Source organism: Lissotriton helveticus, chromosome 1_1 (genome assembly GCF_964261635.1).
Source record: "Lissotriton helveticus chromosome 1_1, aLisHel1.1, whole genome shotgun sequence".
NCBI classification, from domain to species: domain Eukaryota; kingdom Metazoa; phylum Chordata; class Amphibia; order Caudata; family Salamandridae; genus Lissotriton; species Lissotriton helveticus.
Window position 1 is genome coordinate 475,027,481 of NC_136057.1, and position 20,474 is coordinate 475,047,954.

General features: G+C 41.2%; 1 protein-coding gene across 1 annotated transcript in view; it reads left to right on the forward strand.

Annotated features, from left to right (window-relative positions):
- The first annotated feature begins 2,607 nt into the window (after positions 1-2,607).
- The window catches only part of MYRFL (myelin regulatory factor like), an 874,676-nt gene continuing 856,809 nt past the window's right edge, over positions 2,608-20,474 (forward strand). Inside the window, exon 1 of the mRNA XM_078673905.1 lies at positions 2,608-3,025. Within this exon, the coding sequence (XP_078530031.1) occupies positions 2,980-3,025 (46 nt within the window). The 5' untranslated portion in view covers positions 2,608-2,979. The remainder of the gene's footprint in view (positions 3,026-20,474) is intronic.

A 20,474-nucleotide genomic window follows, 5' to 3' on the forward strand; every position in this document is an offset into this window, starting at 1 on the left:
CAATGCTCACCATTAGTCACTGCAGTCCTGCCCTTCTCCTCTTTCCTGTCCAACCCCCCCCATCATTCACATCCAACTCCTTCAGTATCTTTCCCACTATACTCTCGAGCACGCCACCTCAATGCCCTGGTAGCACATCACCAAGCACCACTCTTTCAATGTTTTGCCTGTCTACCTCCTTATCACTCACACTAGCCACCTTCAGTTTCTTAGCTTCAGTATATCTATAAAGCATCCTAGAGCAGTGGCTTTTAACCTTTTGACTCCTGTGAACCACCAGTGTATCACTTCTGAAAGCCAAAGACCCCCATACTAATCAGTTTCTATAGTTTGAAACTCAAAACAATACACAAAAATAGAGAAACAAATATACATCAAACACATACACAAATCAGGAAATATTTAATTCACAAACAAAATATACAAAAAGCAGAATTTACATTTTAATGAGAAGATTGAAGCTTTTCAAATGTTGGTTTTATTTGTAAAAGATGAAGCAATATGCTAGACTGCAACACATCACTGTCTATTTTGCTCCTATTGCATGCTCTGTTTTTCTCTGCACATGCCAGTACTTCAATTGAGGACAGCAATTGCTCATACTAGATTTTTTCTGCTGTATTTGCTCTGCTCCCTCAAATTAAGTTAAGGATGTCAATTTAATTTTAAACCTCAAACTACAAACTCCTTCACATTTTCAGAGTGTGTTAAGTTTTAAAAATGTTCTTTTTTTTGTAGGTACACATAGTTTACTAATCTACTAATAATATATCACTTTCAAAAGAGTTTGAGTTAGAGTTTGAGACCCCCTAAGTAGATGTGGACCCCCATGGGTCAGCTGACCACAGGTTAAGAACCACTGACCTAGAGTATTCAGTGCCCATTAGGCCCAGCTCCACAACATTTCACAACAGTACCTCAAGCGTTCTTTCAATAAATGCAGACTTTAAGTATTACATATGTGTAGAAATGGACATTACTTAAACAGTTTCTGTTATATAAGTCTTGATCCATTTTTATGGCGCAGGTCTAGTGGCAAAGGCAGCCTAGTAACTTGGCAAAAACCATGACTCAGACCATGACGAGTTCCCTGTTAATGATCAACATTTTGCATCATTAGTAGCCATGGCATCTTTTTTACGGAGTGGCAACGCTTGAAAAGACGTGTAGCAGAAATCAGAGGACAGTTGTGAGAACTAATTTGTCATAAAGGATTGCGCAGCTGAATAAATACACGTTTACGGGCTCTTTTTTTAAGAGATATGGGAGAATCCTTTTAATGTGCTCAAAAGAATCCTTACAGTTTATCTACATAGATTAGTGCTGATTGTAGATTCCACGTCTCATTAGTATCACCACATTATCCTGCATTCTGAATCCAGCAATACATGGTTTGTTTTTAAAAGAGTCATTGGGGCATATTTACAAAAAAATCAAAAATCAGCAGCGCCACGCATTGACATTTTGAAAACGCAGGGATGCACCGTAATCACAGGAATAAGGTGCACCACTTTGTTCCTCTTAGAACAGGTGCAAAAAAAATGGACAAGTGTCAGGCCAGGCACCCTGCCGCCATGTTGCAAAAGTGCCTGTGCTGCACGGGCTATTCTTTATAAGCAGGAAGGGACACCTTCCTGCACTTAAACAACCATTCATGGCGATTTGCTTTTTTCCACACATGAAAAGAGCAAAAACGAGGAGAAAGAACTTATTTCTCCTCATATTGCCACTTTAACACCTGCTAATACATGCTGTTAGAATGGCGCTGTTTTTGGCACTGCCTCAGTCTTGTAAATGTGGGGCAGCATCAAAAACCAATGGGTGTTGCGGTTGAACGCGCACAGCAACACCCATTGCACGCCCCTTTGCCGGCAGAGAACTCCAGCATAAAGGGGTATATTTACAAACTGGCGTTAAGCCACGTAAATTGGCTTAGCGCCACTTTGTAAATATGGGAAATGGCGTTATGCCACCGGAGTGACGCCTTGATGACGATTGTGGCTTGTTAATATGCCCCCTTGTTTGTCTGCCAATACTGGTTTCGTCCACCAGACTTCGTCAGGGCACAGACTGTAGTCTTGATAATGCGTTTGATGGTGTTCTAAAGAGGAAACTCCGTGTTTTTACAAGGCCATGGTAGATATGATCACTGTGAAGACCTGTGACAATACGTCTGATGGACACCACAAGACCGTCGCAGAGTAACAATAATGGTCTTGTGTAAACAGTCTCAAGGGTGATAGCGGTGCCCCACATTAATGTGATGGTGATCCGTACTCAGACTTTGCAATTAATACTAGAGCTGCAGGGTGTGTGGTCCACTTACCCACAGTTGTGAGTATTTGTACTTGTAGTGGCTGAATACTCCTTTCACCTGGAGTTCTGGGATCTGAGAGCACAGTATTTGTAAGCACTCTTTGGGCATTACTCACAGAGACAACAATTGTTACTTGGCTAAGTGTGTCTGCTGTGCTAAAGGGGTCTGAACTGATGTGCAAATTGCACTGGTGCAGCTTGTGGCATTGCAGAAATGCCATGCAGGCTATCTCCACAGCAGAACAAAATCAAGATAAGCGCTAATGATTATATGGGCTGCTGTCTGCGCATGTCTCGTGTATTAATCACTGAGAACAAAGGTCTTTTCGGCAACAAGGAAGAGCCACCACCTTCCTGCTCCTCTACGTCAAAGAGCATCTGTTTGCACTCGCACTTTCGGAAAACGAACAAAGTTACTAGTTTTTGCCTTTTTAGACATTTCTTTGCGTCGGTGTAGCTGGCCTGTGAGGGACGCGGGCTCTTTTTCAGTAGAACGATGAGCTGAGCGGAACTGTCGTCAGAGCGTGGGTGAGTGGTCAGCAACTTTCACGGCATGGCGCAGCGTGGACAAGATGGGCCGCGCTCCGACTGACAGCCAGGCACTGGGAACAGCTCGACCAAACTCGACCGGCCTCGCAGCGCCTGTGAGCCGACGGGATAAGCATGGATGTGGTGGGCGAAAATGAGGCCTTGCAGCAGTTCTTCGAAGGTAAGATTTGACAGTTTTAGGGGGGGGGGGGGTGAACAACAAGTGAAAGGCGCACATTCTACAAAAATGCGACCAGTGTTAGTGATGTATTATGCATAACTAGCCACCTATTAGCACCTACAGTACCAGCACATTGTCACACTTGCCATCGGAACAGAGAGGCTTGTAAGGGCACGTTTAATTTCCTGTCAGTCGCGTACATCTCAATCTGTTGGTGGTATTTTAAGGGGTTTACTTTCTCATGGTTTATTATATGGTTGTATGACCCCCTGCATAGTTTCCCTCGCGCGGCAATGTTTCCTACACTCCAACACACCAACACACCAATGAGCCGCGCTGCGCCATCTTCATTGGTCTTGAACGATGCAGCAGTGCACACTCAGACACTCTGGGGGTGACACGCTTTCAAAACAGTCCAGAGTACATGACACTATGTACTCCGAGTATCAGTCAAGCAAGATGATGTCAAACCAGTTGAAAGGAGGCCATTTGTGCACACCCATAACATAACATGTTTGGAATGAAGAGGTAAGGTATCAGCACTCTGTTGCACTTTGTGTGTCCGGTTCACATTTTATTTAAAAAAAAGAAAACAAACATTATTTAATACATTAATTAGCAAAATTACCCTCCCTGACCTGTACTTCATCTTGATTCTGGTCTGTATGGGGGTTAGCTGGCAGATTGCTGCCAGGTTTTGAGATATCAGCAGATTAAACCTTCCAACCATATCACAATTGCAGGAGCTTTTTCCACCTTAAATATGTAATTTGCATATACATATTAACGAATATGTTTTGACAATGACATGCAACGGATTTGTAGTCACTCCTACGTTTGTTATATATTGAAACCAAGATGCTGAGATAAATGTGGTTTGCCCAGAAGCACTGAGTTTTGTGTTGGTGAAGCCAAGATTGGAACCCCGGTCTTCTAATAGTCCATAGACAATAAACACCACTAGTCACTGTCACCAAAACCACTATGTGATAGAGCACACATGACCAAATAGTCATGCAGATTATTAAGAAACTAGAAGAATATCCCCCCAAAAATGTTTTGTGGGAAAAGGGCTGAGACTTTTTCTTAAGCGTGGTTGGTTTGGCTCTGTGATACAGGGTTGAGCATAAAGAACCTTTGAGTAGATTCCTTAAAAAAGAATAGTTGGAAAATACCATGCTACTCTAAACTAACCATAGTAACTTCACGTAACAGCTCGTTGTACCTGACAGTGTTTAAGGCCAACATTCGTCACCTCAGTGTGCTCTGTAGTCATCACAAAACCTGGGTTGATTTCGCGGAGTTCCACGTAGTGACAAAAAACCTCTGCCAACCTATTCGGGGTTTTGTGAGTGGCAGAGTGGGTTACCACGCGTCGTTCGCACTGATGTTTTGTGCTGGGTGTTTGTCCTTCACTGTAAAATCAGCGTGAACGCCATCAGACACAGTGCAAGAGGGCGCTGCTTCTGTCTGCCACTTGAGTAGAAGTTCGACTCGAGCAGCAGCTTCCTCGGCGTTAACAAAAGGTTTCTCAACGCATGCGGTAGTGACCATCTGTGACCGCCCGCCTTGAGAAATCTCGATGGGAAGTGGTCTAGCACTGGATTTTCCTCGCTCGTGCTCGGCAACTTACCGTTGGCGCGTGCTCACAGAAAAAACTCTGCTCTGTGTTTTTCATACTCCGCAAACTCCGCGGAGTGCGAATAACTCTGCAAACTCGGCGAACGGAGTAGAGTTCACCACCCAGGCTTAGTCATCTGTGTATTATTGCAAGATGAACTGACCAGGTGTAGGGAATGAGATCCTTGTTGGTGGGCAGTAATCCTCGTCATATCCATAAACAAAACACTCTCATCCAAGACGAGGTCTGTAGACAGACACACTCTATCTCTCTGTTGTGTTGCTGTGTTTTCTCATACTCGTGTTTTCCAATTGCATCTGTTTTCTAATATTTGCATGTTTACACTGCAAGCTGGAAAATAAGGCAGAAATAGGGAAATCCAAGGTGAAGTTTTTGACTATCACTGATAGCCGGATGTGAGGAAATAGTACCCATGCCTAAATGTAGACTGTCCTCTATTTTTAGGGATGACTTCACAGCACAGCTGTCCTTAGACCTTTTCTGATTTCCAGAAAAAGAGCTTTAAGAAGCAGCACTGAGAGATGGGTTTTCTCTTCACCCACATACTTCTCTTCTTGTTTACTATCTTTGGATTGGGCAGAAGGTATATGCTCCCATTCCAATCAAGTATTTGTTGCACGTTGTGGGAAAGCGTATGCTCAGAACAGTAAGCCTAACTGGCTTTTGGTGGAAAACACTGATTTGCATATGGCTAAGTCTAAACTAGGGTGGCGAAGTGAGATAAAGAACGAAGATGGATTCAACCCAGATCTGTGACTGAGGGTGAGTGTCTGAAAAATTTCAGCGCTCCGTCCATCATCTCCTTGTATTTGCTTTGTGCGCCCTAAGTTGGCAGGGCATGCCCAGACGTGGGTCCCTTGCTCACTTTGCCACTGGATTCAAGCCAGCCTGGCTGATATGGGGTGTTACCCCAATTCCGGTCTCAGGATGCTTGTTTCCGGTCCAGGAAAGACCTTTCTTGGCAGTTCGGGCTGGACTGTTCCCATCAGGAACATGGTCAAGATTGATTTGCATACGGCTGGGTCTGAACTGGGGAGGTGAAGTGAGCTAAAGAACGATGATGGATTCAACCCAGATCTGTGATTGGGGGTGAAGTTTTAGCGCTCCATCCATCTTCTCCTTGTGTCTGCTTTGTTCCCCCTAAGTTGTCAGGGTATGCCCAGACATGGGTCCCTTGCTCACTTTGCCACAGGATTCAAGCTAGCCTGGCTGATGAGGCGTGTTACCCTGAAAGTGGCCCCAAGGCCTGTTTTGGGTCCAGAGAAGACTTGACTTGGAGGTTCGGCTGGACTGTTCCCATCAGGAACACGGTCAAGACAGTTTTGCAAATGGCTGGGTTTGAACTAGGGTGGCGAAGTGAGCCAAAGAACGATGGATTCAACCCAGATCTGTGACTGGGGGTGTCTCAAGTTTCAGCGATTCGTACATCATCTCTTTGTGTTTGCTCTTTAAAAGTTACAGCAACTGCACTAGACCTGAATTTCATTTTGTGAAAAACAATGTTAAATCCAATAGACCTTTAAAGAGGATTCTTATTACACTGGGTTCAATCCTGTAGACTTTATGGAACCTTGTAGACTGCTATCTTCTCACATGTAATCTCTCAGATTAGCAAATAAGGCAATGGATTTCGTTTTGGTTATCACCTATTCCAAGGGGTAGACAATTTTCACTGCATGAAATCTCGCTAGACCTACTTAAGAGAGGTTGTACATTATGTTGCCAGCTGTAATTTTGTATATGTTTGTTATTGTATGCATAGTATTTTGCTCTTTGTGTATTAAACTGTCTGGCCTTACAGCTTTAGTGTCTGGCACGCTCTTATAAGCAAAAGAAAAAAGAATCAAAACATACATATATGCAAATATACATATAGAGGACCTTTGTGTCAGCCCACTTCAAATATTTATCTGTTTAAGTGTCCTTCACATTCTACTTCTGCATGGGGTAGTGGGGCAGCCCACTTTAGTCTTTGGCACTATTGCTATGTGAGCGAAAGCATATTGACTGATCATATTTGCATATGTGCCTGGAAATTAATGTGATTCAGTACTTGGAGTGGTGAGCCAGTCTTTTACGTTTCCATTTTCTCCTTTTTCGTTTTGTTAGTTTTCAGAGCATCCATCAGCTTCCCAGATGGTGCGACCAACACCTTATTTGACGCTCATTTTATGTGCAGTGAGCTGCATTCCAAGGGAACACAGCATCTTGGTTGTCATCTTAGAATGGTACTGCCCTTAGTTTACCATTGTTCTACATTTCCAAGATGGGCACCACATTTAGAAGGAACATGTTAGCCATCTTGGATATGTACTACAATGATATACTGTTCGCAGTACCATTCTAAGATGGCCGCCCATAGTGTTTTTTTACCTAGCAGTCATCTTGGAATTATATTGTGCATAGGGTATCGTTATTTTAGCATTTCAAAAAAGCCCCACAGTTTTTTATTCATTGTGGCCATGTTGGAACTTTTAAACAGTAATAAACCATGCACATCACCATTGAAAGATGGCTGTCTGACAACATTTTTAATTGTTTTATTTTGCAAGCAAATGCCTGCTACAATTAGGCTTCAGCATTTTCCTATTTTCTACTTTTATTCTCTTAATTTATCTTGCCAACGCTGCTTAAGTTTGTGTAATTTTCCTTGATAATAAGTGAGTGAGTGAATGCACGTCTGAATCAGTGGGTGGGTGAATAGACTCATGAGTGCACGGATGAGTGACAGATTACACATATGATGAGCTATTCTGTGACTTAACTCACCAGCTCCTGAAATAGCACTTATAAGCCAGATCCATTAGCAATGCCAATGCTTGTTATTTATTCTGGTGAGTCATTCTGACCCTTTCTATTCTGATATTTATTAAGCCTGGATCAAATTTCATTCATGCCTTTGTAATCTTGTGTAATTTATGGCATTTTGCATTATGATTTTCATGCAAAATTTGCAAGATTACAACATTACGCCTGCCTGCATAATTGAGAAGTAGTTTAGGTAAAAATCTTATTCTGGGACCTATGTGAGCAAATAGAACACAAGTTGCTTTTATACCCATCACAAGCATATTTTTGCTGGTTTTTAAAAGTACTGCCTTCACTAGTGCTCATACATTTTCCATAAGCAATGATTTTAAGTGCTAAGTTTTAATTGAAGCTTTTAATGGTGATAAGGGTCCAGCGCGAGAAGAAAAAGAACTAGTGGGTTAAAAAGAGAGAAGAGTGTGGAAGATTTAAGCTTAGTCTGCACACATGGTTCTCACGACATACAATATTCAAACCAATAATTTGATTTTCAACATAAAAGTAGCTCATTTTAATTAAAGATCCGAAGACTGATCCCTACCGTACCACCTTATTTCATTCAATGACCTGTAATTATCTGGTTCACTCATTAAACATAAACAATTATCATGTCATTTTGCATGAAACTTATCTCCGTGACAGATTGACGATTTTAGCCTTTGATGCCAAATGCCTAGAAGGAGAACACATGATCGAGCCTGACAACTCCCCTCCGACCAATGTAGACACCCTGAGGTCCTCATCCTGGGTTAGTGCTAAAATGCAAATGCTATCTGCAGTCACGCTATACCCTTTAGCTCAAGTGTTCCTTTAAAACACAGTTCTTACATCTGGGATGTGAATGTTCCTTTTATAATTGATTGGCTTTTACTCCTGCCGTGACTGATCAAGCTGCATATAAAACTGGTGTCCCTACTTTTTATTGGCCAGGCCAACATACTAATCTTGCATTTACACTGTGACCTAGGCCTGCCCATGATAATTCCAAGTTACACAACGTTTTCTATGACCAGGAGCCACACATTTAGTGTGCCCTCATAACCACAATGGGGCTACTGTCCTTGTCCTGGAATGATCGCACGAAGCTACTGTAGAAAGTCTATCTTTATTGTGTCATCACCCCAGATTTTTCACTTCTTGCTGGTCCCTATATTTTTGCTGGTTTTAGAACTTTGTGTACTTCTGTGGTCCCCCTTTCGGCATGGTTCAATTGGCATATTTCTAATTGGTATATTTAACTTGCTTATAAGCGCTTGGTATATGGTACAAAATCTACCTAGGGCTTGAATACTAAATGCCACTTGTGGATTGGTGCACCTATTGTGCACCTATTGTGCCATCACTTGCAGTAGCAGTGCAAACATGGCTTTAGGCCTACCCTATCTCGCCTGACTGTAGCAGTGTAAAAGCTGCAATTTAACCTGTCAAAATAAACCCTTTTGACAGATACAAATATTCCTTTTAAATATTAATCTCGCCCATATGTAGGCCTTGTTGTCCACATGGTAGGGTGCTTGGCAATTAAAAGTAGGGCATGTAGAAATGTAATATTAACATGTCCTTACTGGGACTAGCACCCAAAAGGTATTTTTCACTGTTGGAAGGCTGGCTGGCCCATAGTGAAAACCTGAGTGCACATTAAAATCCTAATACAGTATTTCAGGAGTTGGACTAGCTAGAAATTAATTAAACAACTATTTTTAATAGTTATCAACGTCCAATTCAGTGGTGAAGTCAGATTTGTAATAACCATTAAGGAAGAATGACCTTTAGAAAGTTACCATTGGCCTGCCTAGAATTCCTAGAGATTCATTTTCATTTGCTCTCAACGTTCTCACAGCCAGCATTTGAATAGATGTGAGAAAGGTGTGGCAGGCCTCCCAAGAACAAACAAAAGGCTGACCTGAATGGGCAGAGGTGATTCCTCTGAGCCTCCCAGAGTATGCAGGGTGGGGCTGTGAGCATCCTTTTTGACGTTGCAGTGTTAAATCCTGCTTGACAGGTTGGCTGAGTTTACATATAACATTTAGGGTACATTTGAAAGGAAGGAAAACAGGATGCCAAAACAATTATTGTCTGTCCATTGTATGGTTGATGGTACTCCCTACCTTTATTCAACCAGACTAGTGTCTCATGGTTTATTGTGGGTAAAGCGGCTGCCTCAAACTGGAGTTTAGTGTTAGATGTAGGAGGATACTAGGATTACCATATTACACCCCCCACACACACTCACATCCAGCCCTCAGAGACTAAGTTCAGTGTGGTCAAAGATTTTTCCCATCTTGAAAATGGCCAAAGTGGGTAGGGTTGGCCTCGGGACCTTTGACCCCATTGGTTAGGGCATGCCCAGGAGCCCTTTTCATGCACTCTGTCTGTTGACCAGGGATTAATGTGGCATCTCCGGCATCCACTTCAGAACACTCCTGGACCTGAGAAAGCAGAGAAGAGGACTTGGCCTGCTGATTTGAGAAGAGCCCAAAGGAATTGGACCTGTTTTCTCTTGTACCTAGGCCAAATAAAAGAACTCCTGGGGTCATAAGGCTGACCTTCAGTTGAACTTACAGGAATATCACAGGCTACAAGAAGCCTATTCCTAAAAATACCCAGTTGAGCAGTGGTAAATGGACCTGAATTGGACCCTGTGTTTGGCCTCTTCCTGATATCCTAAAGTCTCTAAATGCCTCCCCTGGAGTCCTAGGCAGCTTCACAAGTGTACTGTTGTTTGTAAGAACAAAACATGCAATCAATGCTTCCTCATAAGTATATGCCAAAGATAGGCGTTGATGGCGTTTCTACAAATAATGTTTTCAAGATCATCATCAGGACAGGGGAAATATTCATAGAGCATCCAATCAAACTAATGTGTGTAATCAGCGCCAGGACACACTAGGGTAACAGAGCTCTTTAAAAATTCCAGTAACATAACATAACATAACATAACATAACATAACATAACATAACATGTCAAACATGCTCCCAAAATATGCACAGGAACCTCATAGTAACAGCATCAGCCGGACTAGTCAGACCAGTCTGCATATCACTCCCCGTCAATGCGGATGACAGGAGCTATATTCAGACTGGTTTGGTATATACATATGAGGAAGCATTGATTGCATTTTTTGTTCTTGTTATTTGTTGGACTTATTTTGTTTTATAATTTTGTCTCCTTTTGCCATTGTTCTCTTGTTTACACTGTAAATCATGCTTTTAGAGATGTCTCTTGTGTAACTATGTGAGCACCTTTTATGTATTCTTCAACTGTTTTGTAATTGTTTTTCTATATCTGCTATTTTAGTAAAAAATATGCTTTTGTATTAATTATTGTTTTTGTGTTGGACACTTCTTTAAGATTTCTTGTCTAGATATTTCTTTGTGTTTTCGAGTCTAGGAATTTTTAATAGCTTATTGTTAACAATTTTCTCGGGCCATTGTAGCTGTAATATTGTTCAGGTTTGGGGAATAGGGTTGCCCCTGTTTGATGTAAGCCCATTGGCTATCATTGGCACTTGGTGCTTTTCCTACTTAAAGATTAGAAACAATATCTCTGGTTCTCCTTATTGGATTTGTGTTATTTTGGTGTGATTTTGTTTATTAAAGATTACTCTATTCTGGGATTGTTATTGTTTTACATTTCAACGTTGTTGTTTTGGTACTGCATAATTACTTTACACATTGCATCACAATGCACTAAAGAGGTTGAGCTCACGTTAATTTGGTAATTTTGAGGATTCACCACCTCAAATGATAATCCAGTAAATATCTGCTTTCCCATGAACATTTCCCCTGACCCATGTGCTAACATTCTGTGTGCATGCGCTGATTGTGTGTATGCAGGTGTAATGTGTAGCACATGCATGGTAACTAGATTGGGTTTATAGTGAGAGTCTGATGGTCCCTGATTTGGCATGGCTGAGGGTGGAGGCATATTTCCCCGACAGTTTAAGTGTATTGACTGCATTCCAGTGGCTGACGGATGGGGACCCAGACATTGACGTGAGGTAGGATGAAGACAGGGCTACTATTAGAAATCCAATGTGATCCTTTTACCAAGTGATTGTTAATTAGTGCTTACTGAGCAATGCCATCTGGTGGATGATAGGGGTAAGAGGTAGGTGGACAGTTTGCTGTAGTTAAAGGTTTGGAAGTTTCTAGTCAGGACCTGTCTTTTTCTCTTTCTCTGTTTGCTGCTACAGAACGACTGATGACAGCTCATTGTACCATTGTTTTGGGCACTCCTGCATTGAACCATCCTCATCAGTACCTGCTATTGGAGTCCTCACTTTGCACAACAGCTTTGTCTGTATTACAGCAAGAACATTATATTTGAAAGGATTAATCTCTACTGGTTCTAAAACCTTAGACATTGGATCAGCATCCCCTATTTTGGGACGGGAATATCCTCTGCATGGTATTTCCCTGCCCGAGTTCAAAACTGTGTGTATCTGGTATATTGACTTTTGATTTTTGGCCGTGGCGGCATACGCCTCTAGAGTGTGTGTGCACAAGCCTAGGTCTGTCATGGATTATCAGTTGTTCCTGGGCTAGTCCTATGACCAGAAGGTGGCACACCAGGAATGCCCTCTTGTGTGTATAGTGGACTATTATCCCTGTTATGGGTTTAACATAACTTACCATGTTTTGAGAATCCATAGTCTGATCAAACATTTTTATCTGAGTCACTGGCCTTCTGGACTTCTCATATAAAGTTCTGTTTCAATGTTCTTACCCAGTCCTTTGCACTAACATCATGAGTGTGTGTCAAAAGATTGAGACTTAAGGTGATGTTGCCCCCTATATCTGCAACTCTTGATTTCAGTGCAGACAACAACCTATCATGAGTGTGTGTCGAGAGATATAGACTGCAGATGATGTCCCCTCACCTCTGGGAGGCAGCCTGTGTGGTAAATACCTGGTATATGTGTGTGAGCTGGAGTAATGGGGGCCCATGGAATTCAAGATGAAGGCAGGGACTGGTTGATTGGTCACATACCTGAATCTTGAGAGAGGAGACTTAGACACTGAAGTGAGTGGAGAGCAGACAGAACTCCTTTAGATACTCTTATGAAGGATTTTGGTTAGCAAAGTGCTGCTGAATAATCTTCCTGAGCATCAACGTGATGGAGGGATGAAGGGTAAGGCTACAGACTCTGTTGTGAAAAGTGTGAAAACCTTTAGGTGAGGAGTGCCCTTTTGTTTTCCCCTGTTTGCGTCTTCAGTTTGGCTGTTGACAGCCAAATGCGGAAGCCTCACACCTATTTGTTCCTCTGTTGTGGATGCTTCAGAATGGAAACAACCCTGCTGTAAAGAGCAGAACCTCACTTCACTCAAAAGATGTACCTGGAGAACAGCCTGGTTAAGACACTAGAAAAGGAAACCACTCAATATTTGTTCTTTAGTTTTGGAAGTAAATCTACATCCACTGTCTGCCAGTGTAGAAACTTGGAAGTCATTACCATACCTTGCGGTTCCAGTTCCAAGTACTGTATAGCCAAGGTAGGGAGTGCCCCAGAGAATACTCAGGCGGCTGCTGTGTTACCAAGGTTGTTATCTGTCTGAAAGCCAATCTCCCAGAGCTGAGGTGAGATCACCTGAAGTCTGTGTCTCTTGCTGGAGAATCTGTGTACCTGTCCTAAAGTGCCTAGAAACCTTACTGCCTGCTGAGGGAAGGAAGGTGTCTTCCTATTCTGCAGGAGGAGAGATGGGCCAGGAAGAGTGATGTGCAGCACATCCCCAGTGGATGTAGGGCACCGAGAAGAGCAATCTGTTGGAGAGCAATCCAAGAGGATGAATGCCAGAGGCCCCCCTAGACTGTAATAAGGATTTCAGTTGGGTACCACAACCCTGCTATGTCTGGATCACAGGGGCTTGGTCACGCCAGTGACTGCATTTTGTGATTTGCCTCTGTGGGTCACTAACTATTGAAGTTGCAATCGGCCCATGCAGGGCTTGAACTGGCAAAGTTGTGATCAGTCTGTGCGGGGCAGCAAATGCCAAAGCTGTGATCGACCTGTGTTGGACTGCAACTGCCATAGCTGTAACTGGCTTGTGTAGGCTGCAACTGGTGAAATTGAAATCAACCCATGCGGGCTGCAACTGCTGAAGCTGTGATCAATCCTTGGGGGGCTGCAACTGCAATGTGTCGAAAGGTTTAATCAGAGGGTCCAACCGTCCCAAATGTGGCCTTCAACCATGAATGTCTGAGGCCCAAGGGATGATGCTTACCATTTGATTGAATCACACCATACCATGTCAGGACTGCTGCTTTCTGCACCCACACTGAAGAATCAGCATGGGCATACCACCAAATGTGGCCCAGCACCTGGGGCGAGAAGTACTACACAACTGGCTGCTAGTGCACCTCTGACACTAATTTGTCACCAATAGTTTGTAGTATTGAGTACCATTGTGTATATACAGTGTTTTGTTTCTTGATAAGGTAAGCAGTGGGAAGGACATTCTTATTGAATCTGCTTGCCCTTTGAGCACCTTGAATGGGGACTGGCACAATGATGGTGAAATGAGTATAACAATTGAACTCAAATTCTCTCACTACCACATTGTTTCAATTCCAAGTTCTTCTCAGCAAAGGAAGAGAGTATTCCATAGAGTGCTTGTGGGGCTAAAGTGTGACCAGGGCTGCTCTGTGCATGACAGTCAATCTCTCAGATATAAGGGAACACCATCTGAAATCTGTGAACCATGCTGGAGAAAGTAAAGGTCTGTCTAGTGCCTATTAGTAAATCTGCCTAACAGAACACCCTCAATTCGATGAATCTGTTATTGTGTTAAACCTCAGTTTCATAAGGCAATTTGTCCCTGAGGTAATGCACCTCCCAACCCAACAAAAATATCAGGATTACAGTCTATTAAGTAAAGAGCCTAATCAATAGCTGAGTTCTAGATCAGTGGAATACTTTAAAAGATTTAATACAAAAATTAAAAAAGTGTGAAATACAAAAATTAAAAAAGTGTGTATATAATAATTATTGCCATGATGGCTGTCGGTAAATAGAATATTACGGACAAGTGCAAAATCAAAAATATTCTAAGTCTCAAGTGGCCAGCAAAATCAAGAAAGAAACTAACAGCATCCCTAGCAGCATTGAGGCAAGCTGGGAAAAGTGCTGGCTTATTCAAAAAATCATTTAAACTACAGAATCATCATTGCATGATCAAATGTGTTACAATCTCAGCAAATCATAGCACAGTCTCATTAAGCGTCATATAGCCTTAACAGCTAAGCACTATCCTATATGAATATTGATTTCTGCCCACTCTATACTAATTCTATTCGTAGATGGTGGAACAAACTAGACACATGAACAACAGAAAGCTATTATGAATGAATAGGGTACAGTGAGCTACCAGAAGGACTTTGAAGTAATAGTTGCAGTTCGTGACTGGGCCAGGAAATATTCATCACAGCATGAACAATGACAATGGAAATAAATAAACATGATTTTGCACGACTGTGTGCTGCAGAAATAAACACTGATATGTGAAGGGGGAAGACAGGGTAACATCCATTTTGAAAATATGGCTGCTAGGTCCAAATTGAGGCCTATTTAACCAGAGTCAGACAAACACACTTCTACACGTCAAATTTGTTGTTAAAAGAATAGTACTATACCAGTGTGCATATGTATATTCCAGTGCATAACCACATTCTTCACATTAATAATAGTGCACAAAAACTTCCTACAAATTCCCCCTCTGATTATTCTATAATCGCTAAAAACCCACAATTAACCAAATTAGTCAGTAATGATAAAACTGTCTTCAGCACTTTCTTCTTTCCGTTTCATTCATTCATCATTTTCAGCTGATTGTAAAAAGGATCTCTGGCATCCTCCATCTCGAATTCTTCAATTTTTAACTTTAACAATCCTCTTTTATTTTACATCCACATTTTAGAAACAAATGCTCAGAAAGTTTGAATAAGAGAAACAAAGCAATTGCACAAATCATCACAATGACTACAGGATTTAAGAACAACTTAAACATGCTCCCTGCCAAGCTATCAAATATTCACCTACCTTGATAAACCTCTTTCCTATCTCGCTATCACAGGGACCTACTGCTTCCCAAAAGCCATGTTCCTCTAAAGCTCGGACTTCACAAGAAATATTAGTTATGTTAAAATTAATGCATTAATGATCTTCCTGTTATTGGGTATATAGGTGCAACACAGGTTAATTTTCAAAACTCTGAAAAACACTGTCCTCCTTCATGAGAGGAATATCTTAACGCCAAACGTTTTCATGTTATCATTGCCAACATTGCATTTAGTTCAGAATTAATCTGTGTTAAGGCACTGGCTATGTTAGAAGCAAGCTGATCCATAGCGTAGACAACAGTCTAATTTTCACATCATTCATAACCACACCTATAGCTCATATCATAGCTCCTAATATATTTCATAATATCTGCTCAAAAACAGGTTTCACTTTTTCAAACCAACGGCATCATTCATTCCATGCCCATGGTAAACTCTAGGAAACACGAAAGCAAGATAGCAAGAACCAACCCAAATACCAGGCAGGTTTAAATAAGGAGTCTTACCACACACATACATCCCTCTCAGAATTGGTCCTTCACCAACCAAGAAATCACCACTAACAACATACCTTCTTTCACATTCACTTTCACCCTCATATTCAATTGACCAAACTCCTGTAGGCTCATAAGGCCCAATACACGGGTCACTCTTTTTCTCATGCTCCTATTCTCAATCTTAAATGCGAATTCAAAAATCTAAATTATTTCTCAGCACTAACTTGTTCTCTCTCACAATTTTCACTCTCCTCTCATTATATTCCTTACCAAACTCATGCTCTTCTTCACTAAAAATGTACACATACTCCTGTTTAGTTTTATTAGTATAATGGTTAATTTGTGCAACTGTATTCAGAAATTTCCAATTTGTATCATCTGTAACCTCTTCGGAAACAGGAAGGTTGAACTCGACAGATAAGGTGATTAAAACTCATGTTTTTTGGAAATACTGCAAACACAATACAAGCTAAACACAGGGAATTGGAAGTTGTTGGTAGTGTGCTCCTTCACCAGCAGAAGAAGGGAGAAAAGTATACACAAAAGCAATCCTTGACCCCATAATATCCTCACACTCGCCCACCATTTTAGTATAGATTTTATCGTAAAAAAATGAATTAAGCTCTTCATATTTATTATAGTGTTAGATCCAACATCATGATACTGTAGTTAATTTAACTTCTGTGGAGGCGTATCTCACCAGAGAAAAGTGGCACAACAATAAACTAACTAAGACTACTAGTATCATTACTTAAAAGAGTAGAGCAATAATTCTGCAGCATTTGCTACATGCCAAAGGTAATATAACTTTTCTTCCTCCTTCCTTTAAAAGTAATAGTCAAAAATTCAAAAACAAAATAGACTTTTAAAAGTTTTTTTGTTATTATTTTTTTTTTAGCAGCTCTCTTGGTTTAGTTGATGCAGTTCATATTCTCGAAACTCTTTTCTTCATTTGGATTCTTTTGGAAAGTTAAAACTGATTTAACCACTGTCAGTCTTTTCGCTCAATGTTCTAGGTGGCTCTTCTTCTAGTTCGTTTTCAGAAATGAATTTCCAACTGTTCATTGGACTGCAGATCTCTGTATCTGATTCTATTTCTTCTTCAGACACATACGCTAGATAAACCCATTCAGGTGAAGCATCCTTCCTGCTTGGAATTCTCATCTTGCTGGTCTTTTAGTAGCTGGTGGCTCACTTTCACTGTTATCTGAATCAATTCCAATCAATTTAGGATCTTCTTTGATTTTAGTCTTCTGCCAGTGCTTTTTTTTACAGGTTCTCTTTACTGTCTTTGATGTCTCGACTCTTGCATCTTTACTTGTGACTACTGCTTAATCTTCTCCACTCACTGATGAACTTCTAGTTTGGTCATCATCAGCTACTTGTGTCACTGTGATCTGCTTTCTCACTTTGGGGGTTCTTGAGACTCAAATTTGCAACTGGAGTCTTTCACTGGTTGGATCGAAGACTATTTCTTCTTGCTACTAACTTTGCAACAACTCCTTGCCCTAACACTCGATTTGAAACTTGCTACTGCTACTGGTGCCTTCATCTAGATCTTCACTCTCTTCAGCTGGAACTTCTCCAACTTCACCAGTTTAAAAAATATCTTCATCACCCTCTTGATCCACACTGCAAACTCAAACGTCACTGTGTGAATCAGTGGTTGTTGTCACCACTTCTTTACTCATAGCTTACACTCTTCTCATGTGAGCAGCGTGGATCCACTGCTGGACTCCGGCACACTTCACAGCAGTGTTAGTCACAAGTATGACTTTAAATTGGCCTCTCAAGCGCTCTTCTAAACAATTCTTGGGGTCTTGCTTTTTTATAAGAACCCAATCTGCAGGGCTCACAGGGGGTATTTCATTTGTCAATGGCGTTGCCAAATCACCTGATGAGAAACAGATTTCATCATACCAACCACATGTTTGCAGTAGCCTAGAATGATGCAATCAGTTATTAAATCGCATGTTGGTGAAGGAAGATAAGACAATCTCATTTCCTTGCCCATTATCACTTCTTGGGGCGAGAGACCAGTCTTTTCATCTGGGGTGCTTCTAATACTCATCGAGACAAGAGGAAGTATGTCAGGCCAAACAAGTGGATGTGCATACTTTGGGCAGTTTGTTTTCAATATTCCTATTCATCCTCTCCACAATAACAGATGATTGAGGAAAATAATAACAATTGAACCTCTCACCAATCTGGAGAGCTTTACAAATCAACTTCAACATTTCTGTGTTAAAATGGGAGCCACAATTTGTCTCAATGGAGGCCGGCAGGTCAAAACAGGGTATTAATTCTCTCATCAAAAGCTTGGCAACTGTCATGCTAGCTGATCTCCAAGTGGTGTAGGCCTCAACCTATTTAAAGAATAATCAATCAATCAATCATGGTAATGTACTTCAGGTCATTGTAAACTGGCATCTCAATAAAGTCTGCTTAAAGTCTCGTGAATGGGTCCTCTGATTTGCTAGAATGGTTCATAAGGACAGTCGTCTTTTTTTCCCCTCATAATTTCTCTGACAAACTAAACACATCTGACACAAATCCTCAGCAATACTTCTGAATTTAGAATTTGAACAGTACTTATTGAATGATCGGATCATGGATTCTCTCCCTGCATGTGACTTATTATGCAAATCCCTAGCTATGGAATTTAACATAGAATCATTGAACATTGAATTTATATTTATACTCCTGAGTGATCCAGATACATTGACAAATATTTTTGGAACCATTTCCCATCTTTTTTTGCATCCTCTCTTGGTCTTCCTCCTGGCAGCCCCTCAGTTCACTCAGAGAAGTCTGTATTTTAATCAACAAGAAATATTACATTTTCTACACCTTCTGCAGGAATCTCATTTGATTCATTTTGTTCAGGCTCTTGAATTGTTATTTGCTCATTTGATTTCACAGTTTTATTCTCAGGTGGACAATACCTCTTCCAGTCTTAGAGGCAGCACACAGCCTCTGCAGCTTCTTTTGGCTGTTGTATTTTGTCCAACAAATTAAGTATATAGGAACTATTTCTTATGGGAGTCCCCGAGGATGTCATATAACCTCATTGTGACTTTACCTGTCCAAAGTCATGGACCACTACACAACCATACTTGCTGTCTGTATAGATGATTGCATTCAAATCTTCTGCAGGGCAACAAGCTCTTGTCAGTGCAATCAACTCTGCCACTTCAGCTGAAATTGCATTCCGCATGTATGATGCTTCAAGAACTTCAGAAATGGAACAAACTGCGTAAGCAGCCTTCAGTGCTCCGCAATGGTGTGTCAGACAAAACCACCCGCAAACAGAATTAGCTCAGCCAATTCAAGGGGAATTTCTTTTAATATCTGGTTTTGGTTTGGTAAATACCTCTGTGACACTGATGGAGTCATGCTCTGGTTTATCATCTTCATCATCAACATTATGACTCCTGTCTTTATCTTCATCATTGTCTGAAAAAGGAATCGGTGTTGCAGATTTAGGAAATTATATCTTCTAATCGAGATATTCTCAGCTGCCAGTATGACTTGTTCATATCTGGTCAGACGACTGTTCATCTGTGTACTGTCAGCAGAGTCTCAACTCAATGAGGAACAAACTCAATTAATGTATGTCCCTTCACAATTCCTTCTCTTTGCTCAATTGTAATGTAAAAATCTGCAACTGCTTTCAGATAACTAGGAAGACTTACAGCTTCTGGATCTAACAAAGCTGACAGGTAGGCCAGTGGGTTCATGACTCCACCATGTTTGAGTATGGACTAAAGAACTAAACCCACCTCTCGCACAAAAGTAAAGGAAAAACTCCAATCTGTAATTAGGCATTCCAGCGGTGAGTGTAGTGGCGGCTAGTAACATTTGAAAGTGGTGAAGCATAAAAGTTAGGGATTACATTTATGTAGCGAACGAGCACTGCATTTTCATTTATTTTCGCCTTGTTATTTTTCTAAAGACAGTGTAGGCCCATAAACGGAGTCACATCACACACAGGAATACGTGAACTCTGCCCAGTGCTCTCTGCAGAGAGGCCAAGGATTGAATGTCCATGTATTCTGAACACATTTTTGACGGACTGGCAGGCAGTGTGAGAAACTTACAATGCATTCAGCCTCACCTCCAAAGCTCTCAGTTGCGACATAAACATGTAGCGCTATTGGTGCAACCCGGTTCAAAGGATGGGTGATCAGGAATGAGAACCTGCTTCGATGTGTTGAGGAATCATGAGTGAAATGATTTATAAGGCGACTGTATGCCACATTTCACCTTTAAATCTTACCAATCTATTGCAGCGCTTTCTATTAACACCAGTTGCATTACACAAGAACACATTCAGTATTCGTTTCCACATTTCATCACGTGATTTCCTATAATTAAATAAAGTGAGTTTGTTTAGACGTCGTTAGGAGCTGAACATTTACTGGAGCTGAGCATTTGCTGCAG